Raw genomic sequence first — 19682 nt, forward strand, 5'->3', positions numbered from 1 at the left:
TCCACGTTGTAGATTACAAAATTAGAAATAAAAGGCAAACATTTGTATATAGCTATAAAAAAAAACTTTATAAACACCTTTTATTTTTTTTTTTAAGTAGTTGGAACAAGTCTGATCATTGGATTAGCTCCCAGCACAGCCAGAAAACTGACCACACTGTGCTCTCATGCCTAGTGTAGTCAGTTTTTAAAAGGAAAGCAGAGGTATTGGCACCAGAGATTTCACACAAAGGAAGCAAAAACAGTATGCTTTTTTTTTTTATACATGCCATCTGTTGTATACAATTGTGTCACTAGCTGCGATTGGTCACAGTACAGACTAAGCCAATCACAGGCAATCTGCATCATGTGATTAGCTGTGGCCAATCACAGCTAATTACAACAAAAAAAACTGAATTGCTTTCATTTAGTTAAAAGTTTGCTTATAGCAAAACCATTCTTTGCTATAAACAATCATAGTGTGTAAAAAAAAATACTGGTCACTTCCCCAGAGTAGTACAATATTACTATGGTCACTACTGTGGTATGAAAAAAAATTATATGATGACGCTGTACTGTATTGGTGATAGTATTTAAAAAATAAAAAAAATTGTGAAAAATGTTTTTAATTTCTTCATTTTAAAAAAAATTATGACAAAAAATTATAGCTTCATGAAACTTGCCATGCCTCTTACTAAATACCTTGCACTGTCTACTTTGCAAAAACGGGTCATTTGCGGGATATCTGTTGCTGTCATTTTTCGGCCTCAAGAAATTAGATTGGCCGTCAATACTTCAGGATTGATCGATTTTCAGATATATTTTCAGATATATACCTTAGTTTGTAGACTCTATAACTATACTACAGACTAGATAATAAATACTGATTTGGGTTCACCAAAGAAAAGTAGCAGAGTACATCGGCTTTCATGTGACCGGGGTGTGAATAAAAACGAACCATTTAGGCACCCCTGTCCATGGTAAATGGTTTGTCTCATCCATGTAAACTGGTACATTCTGAGCTTGTGCTTTTAAAAAGCAACAGACTTGCTGGCTTGATTACCAGATTATAGAAACATAGAAAAGTGACATCAGAAAAAGACTGAGTGGCCCATCAAGTCCACCCATTTTTTTTTTCGTTAGCTTTTTTTGTCTGAGTATAGATCTCTGCTTGTCCCATTCATGTTTGAAGCTGTTTACTGTTGACTTGCCCACTACCTCTGCTGGAAGTTTATTCCAAGCATCAATTACTCTTTCAGTTAAATAATACTTTTTGAGATTAGTTTTGAACTTTCCTCCAGTTGGTTTAAGATTATGTCCCGTGTTCTTGATTTTGGTTTCCTGTTGAAAATACTGCCCTCCTGACCCATATCATAATTGAAAAAAAGCCTAAAAAGAAAATGACTGAAGTCCTCACATCTAAGAATAGAAATCTGCAAAATTACAAATGTTTTCTTTTGGGTTTAATACCACTTTAAGCGGTTTGTCCTCAGCTCATTTTTAATCACAAAATATACCCAAACTGTTATGTGGTCAGAATGCATTTGACAGGAATTACAAATGCTGGCAAAGGATTTGGAAAACCTGAAATAGTAAGGAAACTGTATTGTGCTCAGTAAGCTCTCAAAAGGCCCACTAACTGCTTTTTAATCACTCCCATTTTTTTTAAATTGGGGGAAGTAACCAGGTGGTTATAAATGGGTGACAGCCAAGGGACCTTGCAAGGAAAATTGCATTCACTGTCTGAAATGAAGCTGCTAATCAATTGCCTTCTTTTGTATAAGGCCATTTTTCTGCCTAAACAATCCACTGGATTTATAGAAAAAAATAAAGGTTAATAGGCTCCACTGTAAACAACCAGGAAAGATTTTTATATTGCGCCCTATGCTAATGTGGAATTTAAAAAAAATTACATATTTTAAGAACCCCTAAAGGCGTTCTATGGTCCCAGCATACACTTTAGTGTTCTAACATGGACATTGTAGTAGCAATAAAAGCAATAGTTACATTTAACAATCCAATAAAACCTACTTACAAATCCCATTACATGTTGTGAGTGCTGCCTGCCTGCTGGGTGTCTCTTTCCATACTATAACTCCATGGATTCCCTGTATGCTTTGCAGCTTCTCCTCTGCTGTTTATTTCCAATTTCTAGGAAGTACATATCCCATGATTCCTTTCTGCCTACGGGCAGTGATTCCTGTACTGACTCCGCCTCCTGAAACTCCTCCTCTCAGCACCACTGTAGTTCAGAAGGCAGGCTCTATGAAAGATGTGACACAGCAGTGTCTACTCCCGGGGCATAGTGAATATGTGTCATTGAGTTAAAGGAAGTAGATGTGTGAGCATCTTCATACAGTAAGTTTACAAACTTCAAAATTATTCAGATTCATAGGCTAGATATAATTGAAATGCAACTTGGAAATGCATATATGATTTTACATAATTACCATAGATAGGCTTTAATAATGCTTAGTTATCCTAATCAGCTCTAATTAACCCCATTTCTCCCCTTAGCTGTTTTTTTCTGCTTTTTTTTCTTTTCTTTTTTGCACTGTTGCATTAAAAGACTCACAATTGAGTAACTTTGCCATGTGGTTTTTTTTTTTACCAGAAACATTGTTTAAAGGCCCATTCACACCAGAAACTGCATGTAACTGCACATTTTTACTTTCTAATTTTTAGGGATTCTTTAATGACTGGCATAGTACCACTGGATTGGCGTAAGGCCAATGTGGTGCCAATATATAATGCATGCGTTTGACACCCGTTTTACTGGCAGTTGACGTGGTTTTCTGCATTTGACCTGTGAGGTCACTTCATTCTTCTTTCTTTGCTTGGGCAGTGCAGAAAAATGCATCATGCTGTACTTTTCTGCACTGCAATGTTGTGAACTATGCCCATAGGATAGCCTGGATTTTGGACTGTCTATGCAGTTGTAGTGCAGACCAAAACTGCAACTAACTGCATGCTACTGCATTAGGTGTGAAAGGCTCTTAATGTCATTGTAAATTATAGAATGTAAATTATAGCATGTATCCATTTTATTTACAGTAAAACATCACAATTTAAAAGAGAGCTGTCATGTGTGTTTTTCTAAGTTATAGCCAAATAAACAGGTCCACAGTGGAAATGTAAAAATTGCTCTGGTCCATAAAGGGTATGAAGATACAAGAGCTGAAGGTGTTAATCACTTTACAACTGCGCTATAGCGGAATGATGGCTACAGCATGGTTGTGCAGTTCTGGGAGAGTGTCATATGACGTGGCAAGTGTCACAAAGGACATCTGCACTGATAATCAGGGCAAATTAGTGCCCTGATTATCAGTGCAGCCCCAAAAGTGCCCAACAGTGCCACCCATCAGTGGCACCAGTCAGTGCTGTTTATCAGTGCTGCATATCAGTGCAGCCTCATCAGTGCCTCTTCAATTCCCTCCAGTGCCACCTCATTAGTGTAGCCTAAAAGTGCCCATCAGTGCTGCCTCATCAGTGCCCATTAGTGCTGCCTCATCAACGCACCTCAGTGAAGGAGAAAAATTACCTGTTTGCAAAATTTTGTAATAGAAACAAACAAAAACTTTTTTCCCCACATTTTTTGCTCTTTTTTTATTTATAGGGTGACTAAATACCACCAAAAGAAAGCTGTATTTTTATGAACAAAATGACAAAAATTTCATATGGTGCATGACTGCACAATTGTCATTCAAATTACGACAGTGCTAAAAGCTGAAAATCGGCCTGGGCAGCAAGGGGGTAAAAGTGCAAAGTGGAACTTCACTTGACAATCCTTAATCCTTACACTGCTGGCATTAGTAAATAGATAAGAAAGTATATTATATTTACCTGTTTTAAACTATTTTGTTTACATTTCTTCACTTCCTTCCTGGTTTCCAGGCCTAAGCAAATGATATCATACATCCCAGGAGTCTTCAGGAGAGCAGGAGGGTTTTTTCTCAACTAAACACACCCTCCTGCTTGTATGCCTGAACTAAGGGCAGATGGATTCCATGACTTTATCGCTACATGAATCATCTGCCTTTACTCAAGATGGCCACGGCCAGAAATGCTAGGGGGGTGTTTTTCAAAGTTATTTCTTAGCAAAATATAGCATGGAGACATGGATGGATGGGTGAGTTTGCTTTGAATGTTAAAAATGAATTAAATACCGTTTTTGGTTTGTGGTGCTCGGATACAGTGTAGTTCCGCTTTAAGAAAGGTATGTTTGTGGGAAAGCTCACGCAAATTGCAGCAATCATGTGTTTTGGAAACTTCACTACATAAAATCTCAAATATATGGACTATTAGCATTGATAACATGGTACAGTACTCATTACCGAGATGTGGACAAGAACTGATGTTGTCCAAACACCTGTCTTATAAAGCTAGATCATTACATGAAAGGGATACAATCATTTGGAACGAGATCAGAGTAAATGATCAGGTATACTGTCAGCAAAATATCCATTTTACAGGATGATCCTTTTAAATTGTGTGATGTCTGCCTCTGCCGTATACGGTTAACAAGTCTGAGGTCCCTGCGAAACTTCAATTCTCTGCACTATCCTTTCAAATTTTTGTAATCATTTTGCCTTAGATGTCTTTCATTTTAACAGCTGATAAGCTGTCTCTAAGCTGAATGTCTCAGCCATTCTATTGATGTCATCAGCTGCCCATTCAACCTCTATAGAGCTCTGAGAATCGAGATTGTGTTCAGGAAAGGTTGCACTTATGAGACAAGATAACAAATCACCAGCAAATTCATGTCACCCGGTGTCACTCCGGCAACCTGAATGTGGTATAGCTTGATGAAAATGTATGACGGTGTCATTTACATTATTATTTATTTGGCTGTTTTCTTCCTAGGGTTTTCTTCATGCAGTATTTGATCGCCTGAGGCAGTTCTTGGAGTGTAGTAAGTATCTGATATATAGATGATAAAGGCTCTCAAGGCCGATTTTTTTTGTTTTTGTTTTTTAATGTGGACCCTCATTAGCTGTCTTCTCCAGTCAAATGTGTTTTGAGTCCTAAAGAATAACAGTTCTTTTGTAGAACAACCCTTTGAAGCTTCATTCACACAGCAGTAAAAAAAACGCATATAAGTGTTTGTAATTACGGATCTGAATGCAGCTGCATTGTTTTCAATGGAACCATACAGGTGCATAAACATGCATTGCTTTCAGATTCATAGCACAGAATCCAAAAGGGATTGAATATGCACATATGCGCGTATAAACACATGCATACGCGTTTGTAAGCCTGTAAAGTAAGTCTACGCAAAAGGGAAAAATAAATAATCATTATGTACACATACACGTATTTATGCATTTAAACGCATCTATACAAGTATCCATACAATAATAATACATACAGTTATTTTGCTGATCTTTATGCAGTAACATTTCTCCTAGAAAACATGTTTTATAGCAGCAGTAAAATGTTTACTGCCAGGTGAATGAAGCCTGTATTACCCAAATACCCCCTACAGTCTTGTATTCACCTGTCCATGCTCCTGTGAGATTTATGCCATGGTGCCCAGTGGGAGCCAAACAGCTGCTGTTTTAAACTCTTCAATCTGACCCTCATTTCTTCTGGATGTGCACTGAGACAGTAATTCCTATGGAGAGGCAATCCATCGCTGGGACACATAATAGACACCCTTTCTATTACAATTAAAGGGATTGTTTTGTGCATAGGCAGAAGATGCAAAGGACCAATAGGAGCGTTTTCAGTGGCACCTGTACCACTCCCAGTGGCTTATATAGCATGGATTTCCGTTATGCAAAATTTTAATTATCCTTTAAGCTACAACTTGCAAACTGAATGAAAAAAATAAAAATGTCCAAAGTGTTATACGTATATTTTCTTCTATCTATCTATCTATCTATCTATCTATCTATCTATCTATCTATCTATCTATCTATCTATCTATCAGGGGCGTTCAAAACAAACCGGGACTTTTGAGTTTATATAATAAAAGAATACATTTCATGGAGTGGAAGCTGCTTTTATTTTTCTACATACATCCCTGCTACATTTATACACTTATCCCAGCGTTTAATTAATGCCTTGACATAGAAAGATTTGTCAGTACACCTGAACCATTCTAGGACAGCCCACTTCACTGCGTGAATGATTGTGTTCGCTGTTCCCACAGAAAGATTTGTCTCTTGTGCAATTTCATGACAGGTTATGCATTGATTATCCAGAATCAGGCGTTCCATGCGCTGAAAGTTCACAGGAATGACTGCTGTGGGCTGAGAACCACATCGGCCGGGATCATTACTGACAGATGTAAGGCCATCTCTGAAATGTTTACAACATTAAAATATCTTACAGTGGCTGAGTGTTTCATTACCGTACTGTGCTTCTGTAGATATCCGCAACTACCTGACGAAGGGGCCCCCCGTGGCTCCGAAATGTTGCCACTGTATATATTATGTGACCAATAAATAAAGCTTTGGACCCTTCTGAGGATTTCTTCCTGGATTGCTTGCTGTTCCCAGCCCACTCTCGCTGCAGCACCCATCACTACTGAACAGCCATTTGCAGGAATGTGTGCATTGGGAAAACTGCGTTTGGGCATGTCAGTAATAGGACACATTTGCCACTTACTGTGTAGTACCACTATGCTAGCATCCCTTTTTATACCTGTAAAATTAAAAGTCCCAGATTGACTTTAACGCCCCTCGTAGCTATCTATCTATCTATCTATCTATATCACAGTAATCTTGTATAAAACTGAAGAAAACTATTAGACATTCATTCCATTTCCTGCAATGCAATAGTGAACCAACAAATGCCAGTCACAAGGCGGCTTCAACTGCTTATGTGTGTTTTTATATGTAGGAGACTGAACTTGGTAAGTTAGAAAAAAAAAATCAGCACAGAAATGTATCTGTGACTGCCATTTCATATAGATTGATGCTATGGATCCATAGTTATTAACCACTGAAAATAGGGGTTATAGTTAAGGCTTCCACTTAAATCTTAACCAGTGATACAGATATCCATAGCTCTATAATACAGGGTGTGACATTGCATGTATTATTCTTTGGGCTGGATTCAACTTTGACCAGAGCTGATCCCTCAATATTATACATCCACTCCAGTCAAAATTAAATAGTAAGCCTTGGAAACCAGGGGGCACAACCTACCTGTCCAGTGTTCCTGATTTTTTTTTTTCTCCTGAAATTGTTGTAGTGCTTTGGGCCTCCCTAATACTTAAAAAGTCTATGTTGCCAGTAGTTGAGTGTCCTGGAAATGCAAGTTCCCTAGCCAAGTGAATGTGCAGGCAGGTATTTTCGGGTCCTCCTTGCTGGTAATCTAGTGTTCTGGGATTACTTGTTGGTGAGCCACAGGAATATGTACACCTCATTTTGTCATTCATGTCCGCAGTGGGTGCCTTGCTTTTCCCACACGGAAATGAAGGTTGTGCAGCACAGAAACATGGGGGTTTATTTACTAAAGCTGGAGAGTCCAAAATCAGACTCCCTTCTGCATAGAAACCAATCAGCTTCCAGGTTTCATTGCCAAAGCTTCATTGAACAAGCTGAGGTTAGAAGCTGATTGGTTTCTATGCAGAAGGGAGTCTGATTTTGGACTCTCCAGCTTTAGTAAATAAACCCCATGTTGTCTTACTCAAGGTTCTGGCAGGATCAAAGCACACTCAGTTTTTCAAACCCACATTTAAGTAAATTGACTGAACTTACTACCTAGTACTTTTGTAGTCTTTCCAAGATAGTATCAGTACCATGGCTATAAGGAGGAAATAGCAGACCACTAGTAAAAGTGCAAGGCATATCCCAGTGGCAGGGAGTTATGTTAGTAATGCTCATTTTAATTTAGAGCAGCAAGGGGGATTTCACCTTGGGTTGAATCTGTGCTTTGCTAAGAAATGTGTTCACTTTTCCAGGCTTCAATTGATGCATGTACTCACCTTTCTTTGGGGGCCCCACTGATTTATTTAGCAGAGAGGAGTGAAAGGGAAGTTGTTTGGTATAGCTGCTTACACAGGGCTGTCACATGAACACATGCCCCTTCATACCCAGAGTTGCTGGGTATTATCTTTGCCTCACTGCTGAATGGAGAGGCAGGGGAGTGAAGAAAAGATAATTTAGCATAAGCTACCCTAAATTGGATAGGTTGCTCTGCAGTATAATTTAAGGGGGTATAAATGACTCCTGCTACATAGTTTTCGTATTTAAAAAGAATGAACTCTAAATAAGTATTTCCAGTTTCCAACCCATAACAGGAAGTGACTGAACAAGGACCTTCATAGCAGGATCACCAGAGACTATTTAAATAAAAAGCTGTAGGCTTAAAACATCTATCTCAATTAGGGTTGCAGCGACACTGGTGTTGGTGCCAATACTGAGCATTTGCATGAGTACCTGTATTCGTCTAACTGCTCCGATACATAAAACCGATATCTTTGTGGTGTAATTTGAGCCCATACAAAATGTATGGGCTCAAATTGCATCGCAAAGGTATTGGTATTTGGTATCGGCAAGTACTTGAGTACAAGTATCGGTACTCGTACTCACCGATTTAAAAAAAACCACTATCAGTGCAACCCTAATCTTAATCTAACAGTACAAGAAACAGGTACCTTCATATCATTGGACAATGGTAATTTTTTAAGGATATGCCCCCCGGGGCACCTCCGCTCTAACCCTACCCTACTCTGTGAGTCCTCAGTTTTTGCTAGAGTCTGTAGTTGATGGACTGTTTCTCCTTCTTGGAGAAACCAGCTTCACTAGTTAATTATTTTTTTTCATTAACTTTCTTTTTTTATTATTATTATTTGATTCTTAGCAACCCTTACTGTCTTCTGCTGTTTACACAGAAGTGGTGTATCCAGGTCAGTGCACCTTGGTAAAACCTTGGAAGCCGTTCCCAGACTTCACACTCGGGGGGTGGCCCATAATGTTACTTTGGGCATGGATCCTTTGTGGGGCACTCACCTTGACACTTGGTGCACCAAGTTGAGTTAGTCGCAGAGTGCTTTACAGGTCCAGGGCCATGGTCCATCCCATCTGGGGTATGCCCACTGTCATGGGTGATGCCTAGACTTTCTAAACAGTCAAGCATCGTGGACTGGTAAGACAGGGTCACCCTCTATCTTTGACTGTTATTGTGTAAAACAGGTCTATGTTTGGAATGTATTCACTTTAAAGTTTTCAAACTTGGTGCTAAAAACTCCGTGCTCAGATTCAGGTCAATGACTAGGTGTTACTCTATGAGTACCCCGCAGGGGAATACCCTTACTTTTAGCTGGTGGAGACCAGGCAAAAGGGAGTCAATTCTAAACAGCAGGCAAAGATTCAATCTTCCGAAGGCCTGCACAACACTCAGAGTGATAATGTATTCCTTGCACTTGAGCAGGACCCTGTTTTAACACTGGTTTCAGCAGCCAGTTCCAGCTCTATTTAAGGCAAGGAACAACCGGTCTACTTGACAGAAGCAGAATTCTCTGCATCCATGTCACAATTTCTAGGATAGATTATGGCCTTATTTCAGCCGTCTTTGTCCAGAGCTCAGAAACACTCCACTTCTTCTCCTACTTCTGTTTCTTAACCATAGTTGCACCCTGATATGCCATTCCTACATTGCATTGAATCAAAGGGGAACCAAGAGGACGTGGAGGTACTGTTGGAGGAAGCTGTAAAGGATTTCTCTCAACTACATTGCCACTATATTGAAGAGGGACCTTCACTCCACATGCTTTAGATGACAGGCCCAGCCCTGGAACCAGCTCTTGCTGCTATTTCTGTATGTCAAACTGCAGCTAACTGGACCAAGACACTGAATAACCAACATGACTCTGTCTTTCAGGGTCATACTGTTGCAGAGCAATTATAGCAACTGTCTTCTGCTCTTCTTTCTGTGCATATACCCTGAGACATGTCGTGAGATAAATATCCCAAATTGCTCTAATCTCCATTCATTTGCACAGAATTCATTCTTCAGCTCGAATCCTTCGGTTAAAGGCTTGAACAGCATAAGTTGTTTGCAAAAGTCACCTCACATTAACACTTGTTAAGGTTGAAAAATGCATTACCTCTGTCTGCCAAAACCTTGGTATTGTGCAGGTTGACTCTCCTTTATCTTGCTACGCCCTTTTGTGCACAGAGAGACCTACAAAAACTTGCATTTCCCTGTTCATAAACAGAATGTGCAATCTGTAACAATTGGGTCACTCCTGAAAGGGTTTTCACTTTCACAAAAATATTTGTTAACTCTACCAAGTGGAAAAACCGTTTGCAAAAAAAGTGGGCTATTTTTGTGGTTCACCTTGCCATCTGTCCTAAACAAACATCTTACTGCACTCGTTGAAGATGAAATTTGAGATGCTTTTAAAAGCTCTCTTTAAACTAGCAAGCCCAGCCCTGCAACCATCTCTTGCTGAAATCTGTATGTCAGATTGCAGAAAACTGAACAAAATCAATGAATAATCAACATTGACCCTGTTTTTCAATACTGTGGTATTACAACAACTCTCTATTTTTTCTGTGTAGATGACCTGGAACACATCACGAGTCAAATATCCAGAATGGCTCTAATCCCAATTCATATGCACAGAATCCTATGGTTAAAGTCTTGGACAGTAGAGGCTTCCTGTAAAAGGTTGCTGCTTATGTATTTTCAAGGAAGGTGTCTATTTGGCAAGGCTCTTGACCAGTTCATCAAAAAGGAAACCGTTTGTAAAGTTTTATTTCCTCATAACACATTGACAAAGCTCCCCTCCTCAGGAGCTGCTAGCACCTCTAAACATAGAGTACCTTCAAGTTCAGATCAGGCTTGAACTTCAAAACCTATGTTGAGCCCTTTCTTTCAACACAAGGCTTGGCTCACAAAGGCCACAAGCCCTCTCCAAATCCTTTTTCACAATAAATGGGTGCTCTCACTCCTAAGAGTGGGGGAACGTCTGTATCAGTTTGCCTCTGTCTGGGTTGCAGATGTCCCTGACCTGTGGTATCAAAGAGGTACAAGATAGAATACAAAACTCTACCACCTCACCACTTTCTTCTGTCAAATCAACCAGAATCAGATTTTCAAAAGGCCCTGAACTACCTCTTGTTCCAGGAAAATGTTGTACCACTACTACAACAAGACAGGTTCAAGGGATTCTACTCTAACCTGTGCTCAGTACTAAAGCCCAACAGTGGTATCCATCCTGTCCTGGACTTGAAAACCCTCAACAAATTCCTTCACATTCCAAGATTTTGTATGGTATCTGCAAGGTCAGTAACTGCCTCTCTGAGACAAGGGGAACACATGACATCAGTGAACATCCTAAAGCCTGTCTGCATGTTCCCATTTTTCTCTCATCAGTGATTTCTGTGCTTTGCAGTGGCAGACAACCACTTCAATGTTGTCGCATTGCCTTTCGGCCTGTCCTTTGTTCCCAAGGGGTTTGTGAAGATCCTGGCACCCTTGCTTGCCCTTCTCAAAACTCAGGGCATCCAGGTGTCAAGCTATATAGATGACTTTTTTTCTGAAGCATTCATCTCCCTTACAATGTTCAGCAAATGTCCAAAAAGACACTACAGCTACTTCAGACGCTTGGTTGGATGGTCATATTAAAAAAAAAAATGCTCCTTAGGCTTCCCTGTGCCTGAAATACTGAATTCTGATCCTGGATACATCTCAGGCAAAGGTCTTTCTTCCAGAAAGAAAGTTTTTTTTCTCTAAGAGTTCATGGTCATCAGCTGAGACCCAAAAGAAATCCTACAGTGAAATTTGCTATGAGAGTTCTGGACCTAATGGAAGCCTTCTTTGAGGAATTACCTTTCTCCCAATTCCATTAAAAAACTCTCCAACTATACGTTCTCTCAGGAGGCTTTTTCCACTTGATCTGCCATGCTCCTATCCTGCCAAACCAGAAATTTCTTGTCCTGTTGGAGCAGGTAAGTAGGTAAGTATCAGCATCTTCCTTCTACAGGGTAGTTAAAAGTTTGAAGGGGGTGGAAACAGTTTTATTCTTAGTTAGGCCTGCAATTCCTCTTGAAGGGATAAAATGATTTCTGAGTCTGTGATTCCTACGTTGCTGAAAGCAAGAAAATGTACTTCCAGCAAGATTTAGCATTTCACCTGGAAATCTTGCTTCACCTGGTGTGGGCACAGCAAATTCAGTCCCAGAGATTACTCACATTCTGAGCTTTTCGCCTCACGGTTCTTAGAGCTGCACTCTAAATGTGTGTGTTCTGCCTCAATTTTGTTTGGGCCTGTTGTGGGTCTTTTACCTCTGTTGTGTTTGGGCCTGTTGGCATAGTTCCATTTGCCTAGTTGTTGCCCATGGGGATGTCCCATGGGGTATGAATAAGTTGCATGGATCCAATATTGTATGATTTAAGATTCAAGTAATTTTGTAATATTTGTAAATTCCATCTTAGAGTACAGTACAGGTCACAGGTCACCCTTTCTAATTTCTAGTTAAAATTCCTCTGTTTGAATGTCAGCAAAGTGTTACTAAACCCACAGCAGTAAAATCAGTCTGTATATGCAGTAAAACATGCTCACTGTAGAACCTAAGGGGTTAATCCTTTGCTTTGTGTAAAAAGGCTGTTTGAGGCTTGGTTCACATATACAGTGAAGGAAATAAGTATTTCATCCCCTGCTGATTTTGAATGTTTGCCCACTCAAAGAAATGATCAGTCTAAAATTCGAATGGTAGGTGTATTGTAACACTGAGAGACAGAATAGCAACAAAAAATTCAAAAGAAATGCATGTTTAACAAATTATGCACTGATTTGCATGTTAATGAGGGAAATAAGTATTTGATCCCCTATCATTCAGCAGGATTTCTGGCTACCAGGTGTCTTTCATACAGGTAACAATCTGAGATTAGAAGCAGTCTCTTAAAGGGAGTGCTGCTAATCTCATTTTGTTACCTGTATAAAAGACACCTGTCCACAGGAGCAATCAATCAGATTCCAAACTCTCCACCATGGCAAAGACCAAAGAGCTGTCCAAGGATTGCAGGGACAAGATTGTAGACCTACACAAGGCTGGACTGGGCTAAAAACCTATCGCCAAACAGATTGGTGAGAAGCTGACAACAGTTGGTGCAATCATTTGCAAATGTAAGAAACACAAAACAATTGTCAGTATGCACCATGCAAGATCTCACCTCGTGGAGTGTCCATGATCATGAGAACAGGGAGGAATCATCCCAGAACTACACGTGAGGATCTTGTCAATGATGTCCAGGCAGCTTGGACCACAGTCACCAAGAAAACAATTGGTAACACACTACGCAGACAAGGATTGAAATCCTGCAGTGCCCACAAGGTCCCTCTGCTCAAGAAAGCACATGTCCAGGGCCGTCTGAAGTTTGCCACTGAACATCTGAATGATGCAGAGGAGGACTGGTTGAAAGTGTTGTAGTCAGATGAGACCAAAATCAAGCTCTTTGGCATCTACTCAACTCGCCGCATTTGGAGGAGGAGGAATGCTGCCTATGATCCCAAGAACACCATCCCAACTGTCAAACATGGTGGTGGAAACATTCTGCTTTGTGGTGTTTTTCTGCTAAGGAGACAGAACAACTGCACCGCAGGGACGGGGCAATGTACCGTCAAATCTTGGGTGAGAACCTTCCCTCAGCCAGGGCATTGAAAATGGGTCATGGATGGGTGTTCCAGCATGACAATGACCCAAAACACACGGCCAAGGCAACAAAGGAGTGGCTCAAGAAGAAGCAGATTAAGGTCCTGGAGTGGCCTAGCCAGTCTCCAGACCCTAATTCAATTGAAAATCTGTAGAGGGAGCTGAAATTTGGAGTTGCCAAACGTCAGCCACCAAATCTTAACGATTTGGAGAGGGTCTGCCAAGAGGAGTGGGCCAAAATCCTGAGATGTGTGCAAACCTGGTGGCCAACTACAGGAAACGTCTGACCTCTGTAATTGCCAACAAGGGATTTCCCACCAAGTACTAAGTCATGTTTTGTGAAGGGGATCAAATACTTATTTCCCTCATCAACATGCAAGTCAGTGCATCATTTGTTAGACACGCATTTCTTTTGAATTTTTTGTTGCTATTCTCTCAGTGTTACAACACACCTACCATTCAATTTTTAGACTGATCATTTCTTTGTGAGTGGGCAAACATTCAAAGTCAGCAGGGGATCAAATACTTATTTCCTTCACTGTATGCATTTTGCGTTTGAGGCTTTTTCCAGTGCTTTTTGCAGTTTGTTTTGCGTTATTCTACAAGCAGTTTTTACACGTTTTTACCTCGTTTTGTTCAGCTTTTTTTTTTTTGTTTGGTTCAGCTTTTTTTTTTTGTTTTGTTAAAGTGGATTTTTTTTTGTTGTTGAGCAGAATAAAAATGTACAACACAAAACGCTTCAAAAATGCATTTCCATGCATTTCAGCAGCTTCTCCATTGAACTCTATTGTAGAAGAAACGCTGTTTTTTGCTTTTACAAAGGTCACTGACCCTTTCCAAAAACGCAGCAGCTCAAAAAAGCATAGATGTGATCATATTCTATAGGAAACCATGTTAAATGGTCTGTAGTGCATTTCTGAAAAAAGCACTAAAAACATTGCTGTGAATGGAGCCTGATCCTGACTTCTTTGATCCTTCCCTTCTCCCAGTGTCCCCCTCTTATCTCCTGATAAGACATATCATGTGGAGTCACTCTGCACAGGCTCAGTTTGGTGTGTATAGCTTTTTTTCTTGGGAGAGTGCATGTGATAAGCACAGGGCCAATCAGCACTGTCCAGACAGAGATCAGGGGTTTTGCATGCTCCTAGAGTAGAAAAAAAAATTCCTCCTACAAGCTTTAACCAATGCTCAGCTGGACACTGATAGAAGTTACAAGACTGCTCAAAATGCTGATGAGAAATGGTATTTAGCAGTTTATATTTACTAAAATAATTGTACTGTGGGAGACCAGATATAGTTAATGCAGGGCTCTGTGTTTAGTAACTCTTTAACTTGTTAAAGCTAATATGCAATTTTACTGACTTACTGATTATACTGATGGGTTTAGATTTAATTCACAGCATTAAAAGTATTACTGGTTGAACTGACACAGAATTTCCATAAAGTGGGAACCTTTAAAGCAGTTGTACCCTAAAAAAAATGTTCCTGTTTATTTAAAGTATGAGAAACAGCATAGTGCTTCTGCAGTGTCATTTGTCCCATTGTATGTTCTAAAATACCTGATTGATCCTGCCTGTTCCTGTTCCACCCTGTACTGACTGACCACGGTAATCATGGCTGCTGATCCATGATATGGTGGTCACTTTACATTCTCCTAGATTGTAAGCTCCAAGGAGCAGGGCCCTCCTAACCCTCTTGTATTGAACTGTATTGTTGCTGTATTGTCTCCCGTTATATTGTAAAGCGCTGAGCAAACTGTTGGCGCTATATAAATCCTGTATAATAATAATAATAATGCCTCCATCATCCTGCTATGTACAGAGTCTCTCCCCCTTTCTCCCTGTCAGTTCCTAGTGTATGAGAACCAATCTTAGCTTAGTTACTTGTATCCTCTCTGCTGTATGAAGATTTAAAGTGCAGTATGTGAGTTTTTATTTAAATTATGAAGCTAAATACCTTATTTCACAGTACCGCTGCGTGGTCACGTAATCTCCCTCTGATGGCTGGTTGACGTCAGAGGGGAATCTCAGCCCCTCCCACCGCTTAGATTGGGGAAGGAGAGCAGAGAGAGAGAGATCAACTGCACAGCAGTTCTGTGAAATAAGGTGTTTAGCTTCATAATTTAAAAAAAAAAACCCTCACATACTGCACTGTATATCTTCATACAGCAGAGAGGATATAAGTAACTAAGCTAAGTGACTTAACGACCACTTTAAGTATTTAGGAAAAAGAAGGAAAAATTATATTACCATATTGTTTGTTGGACATGTAGTTTTTGTCTGCATATATGGCTTGAAAAACATAAATTCATAATAGTTGGCCTCCAAATTAAATCTGCTGAATAATGACTTTACTTACTTTGTGTTACCCCATCATTTGTTTTTCAGGCAGAGGTATTGGAGCTGAACATGTTTGCAGGGAAAGGATTGAGAAGATTATTATACTATTTACCAAAGTGGTAAGAAGATGTCAGCATTTGTGGTTGAAGAAGTGTTCTGATTGATCAGCGTCTGTATAGCTTATTGTTCCATATCATTTTGCTGATTCCTTTCTCCTATCTCTGTCAATTTCAGCTGAAGTGTTAGTGATAGGCCTTACAGTGGGCACCTGTGCTTTCTATTAGATTTTTTTATTTTCTAAAGTTCAATCGGAAATAAAAACGGCCTGTGGCTTGGACAGGATGGGGGAGGTGCAGTCGGAGCTAGAAATACCTTCTACTTTGATGTTGCGGTGTTAATGGTGTGCGCTTCATCTCAATTATATTGCAAATATAATAGGCTGAGATATGGAGTGGGATCGGAACAATTACCATGAGCACTTTCCTTTTTTCTTCTGTGGTCACATAATTCATACTTCAGCTTTCCTTCTATTCTTCCCTGTTCACAGTAAACGTCCTGCTTCAATGTTGGGCTGTATAGCAGAGTAGTCAGCTGTTGCAGACACACTTAAAGTGAATCTTTAAAGCCAGAAACATGGGAGCTGACATTCCTGACCTTCTGCCAAAAATGCTACCTGGCTGCCACTGTTTTAATACCTTGAGTTATAGGTGCAGAACAAACATGATGTATCACATCAAATCAGAAGTTCTGATTTACCTACTAGTTCCAGGTCAGCAGCTCAATGTGTTGAGGGTATTGGTTTTGCATGGCAGCCAGGCGTTTTCAGTAAAGGTCATCAACCATCCATACCTGTGGTTTTTTTTTTTTTTGCTTTGTTTTTTTTGGTGGAATGTACATTTTTTTCCATTAAGCTGACTAACTTGTGCTGCACTAGAGCTCAATAAAACCTGCATTTTACTGCATATTACTATAATAAGCAGTTCCATTCATTTTTGACTGCCAGCCTAATACACCTTGCAAAAGCGATACACATACTGTATGGGTGCCATTTGGGCATTAGGGGTGCAGTACACTGAAAAAAAGACTAATAGTCATTTAAAAGAGACAGATTGGATATTTTTCTCCCCAATTATTCTTTCTAGGTGGATGCAGTATCAGTCCCCGCCGGCTCTAAGGATGAGAACTCAGCTATCACATGACTGCTGATCGCTGAGTTGTCACAGCCACTCTGAGCAAAGAGTGGTGACTGTTAGTCACCGCTCTCTGCTCTGCCCCCTGTGCTCACTGGAGCGCTGGGTTGTGAAGGGGGAGGGAGCGGCTGGTTCAGGCTCTCAGCACATCGCTGAGAGGCTGAGTCAGGTGCCGCTCTAGATTCTGTGGTGGCTCACGACTTTTAAAGAGTGCAGATTGAACTACATTCCTGTGATTCTTAGGAGAATTACAGTCAAATGAGCCTTGGCTGTACTTCTCCTGTAAGTATTGCCATCTTGAAACACTTTGTGGTTTATGGAAAAAAATGTCTTGTTTTTTGTAAACCTTTCAAATTCCTTAAAAAGAGGAGTTAAAGTAGAACTAAAAGCAAAACATTTTTTTAGCTTTTTTGACCTAATGGGGAGATTTACCTTCACTTCCTGTTCCATAGTCGACACAGGAAGTAAGAGAAAATCTTTGAAAATTTAGGGAATCTTTTGGGGACCCCCAGGTCACCAGAATTAGTGTCCCCATTGGAAGGTTTCCCCTGTATTACTTTTCTGGGGACAATCCAAAACTTGGGATTTTCTTTTACGTTAACTTTCAATGATAATGGTAAACAGGACAAATAGAGAGGGGGAATCTCCCTAACGAGCACACAGACAGCAATAATAATTGACAGGTGTTCTAACCCCTCTCCCCTGTATACAAGACTAAGAAAAACGTTTTGCCTTTAGTTACACCTTAAAGAAAATAAGTAAGCTCTGGAAGATTCTGTATTTTTACATGCAGGTAATTTTCTTTTAAATTGACTTTTTGTTCATTGGAATTTAAAAGGAGACTCCACTTCAGAATATTTTTTTGTAGAAGGAAGTTTGCCAGTTTATTTGATCAATTGATAGCTTTTTTAACCATTTGCCGCCCGGCCAATGGCTGTTTGGCGGCTTCAAATGTGTACCTGCATTCCGGGTGCACGCCATTTGGAGTGCTCCCGCACATGCGCAGTTTGTGCTAATGCAGAGCGGCGCAGCAGGGCGATCTGTCACCGGCCGTGTACCTCGGACACGGCCGATGACAGATCCGAGTACCAGCTCCCGTTGCTGGTACCATGTGACCTGCTGTGACCAATCACAGCAGGTCACATGACAGTTGTATACAATGGATGGCTTCATTCATGCCATCCATTGTATACTAGTGCCTAGCTGTGAATGGTCACAGCTAATCACATGCACATGTCATGTGATTAGCTGTGACCAAATCACAGCTAAGCACAAAAAAAAATAAAAAAAGCTGAATGAATCGATTTCATTCAGGTAAATGCTTGCTTATAGCAAAGTAATTCTTCGCTATAAGCAAATTGTGTAAAAAAAAAAAAAAAAAAAAAATACTGATCACTTCCCCAAAGTAGTACAATGTTACTATGGTAACATTGTACTACTTTGGTCATAGTAAAATATGAAAAAAAAATCTTAAAATTTTTTTATAAAAAATTAAAAATAATAAAAAAATTAAAAAAAAATAAAAATATATATATATTTTTTTTCATACTGTCACCAGTCAGTTTCCTGATCACCGCCATGCCAGTTATATGATGACGCTGTACTGCACTGGTGACAGTATGTGTAAAAAAAAATAGTGAAAATACTTTTTTTAATTTTTTAATTTTCCGAAAAATTATGACAAAAAAAATACAACTTCAAAAAACTCGCCATGCCTCTTATGAAGTACATCGGACTGTCTACTCTGCAAAAAGGGGTCATTTGGGGATATCTGTACTGTTCTGACATTCTTGGACCTCAAGAAATTAGATTGGCCGTCAGTACTTCAGGATTGATCAATATTCAGATCTATACTATAGTTTGTGAACTCTATAACTTTCCTACAAACTAAATAATACATCCTAATTTGGGTTATTTTCACCAAAGACATGTAGTAGAATACATCTTGGCCTAAATTTATGAAGAACAATTATTTATTTGTAAACTTTTATAACAGAAACAAAGAAAAATGTGTTTTTTTTTCAAAATTTTTGGTCTTTTTTTGTTAATTTAGCAAAAAATAAAAACCCCGGCGGTGATTAAATACCACCAAAAGAAAGCTTTAGTTGTGTAAAGAAAATGATAAAATTTTAGTTTGGGTACAGTGTTGTATGACCGCGCAATTGTCATTCAAAGTGTGAGAGCGCTGAAACCTGAAAAATGGCCTGGGCAGGAAGGTGTAAAATTGCATGGTATTGAAATGGTTAAAAAATATCAAGGATCAGATTTTATTTAGCAATATCTTTGTGTGATGCAGTTCATTGTAAAGGTGTCAAATGAGGCCTACCAATTGTTTGTAGGAGCTGTGACAAAGTTCTTTAGAATTCTAAAACTGACCGAAGCTGTCCTGCAAAATAAATCTTCATCCACTGCATTTTTTAGTGACAGAATGGAGTTCTAGTTACCAATATTTGTTGCTTTTCCAAGGTTATTACACAACAATAAAATACAGCATGTCACTTTTTAACTTCTTAAAACACACGGTCTTTTTTCCATTCTTTAGCTTCAAGGCTAATGTGTTTGA

At 39.5% G+C, this 19682-nt stretch overlaps 1 protein-coding gene across 1 annotated transcript in view; it reads left to right on the forward strand.

The window, feature by feature from the left end:
* The window catches only part of IPO11 (importin 11), a 661807-nt gene that overhangs the window by 165193 nt on the left and 476932 nt on the right, over nucleotides 1-19682 (forward strand). Inside the window, exons 8-9 of the mRNA XM_089653447.1 lie at nucleotides 4842-4890; nucleotides 15978-16048. Of these exons, the coding sequence (XP_089509573.1) occupies nucleotides 4842-4890; nucleotides 15978-16048 (120 nt within the window). The remainder of the gene's footprint in view (nucleotides 1-4841; nucleotides 4891-15977; nucleotides 16049-19682) is intronic.

Source organism: Staurois parvus, unplaced genomic scaffold (genome assembly GCF_062004578.1).
Source record: "Staurois parvus isolate SC_StPar_1 unplaced genomic scaffold, SC_StPar_1.0 ptg000714l, whole genome shotgun sequence".
Classification (NCBI taxonomy): Eukaryota; Metazoa; Chordata; class Amphibia; order Anura; family Ranidae; genus Staurois; species Staurois parvus.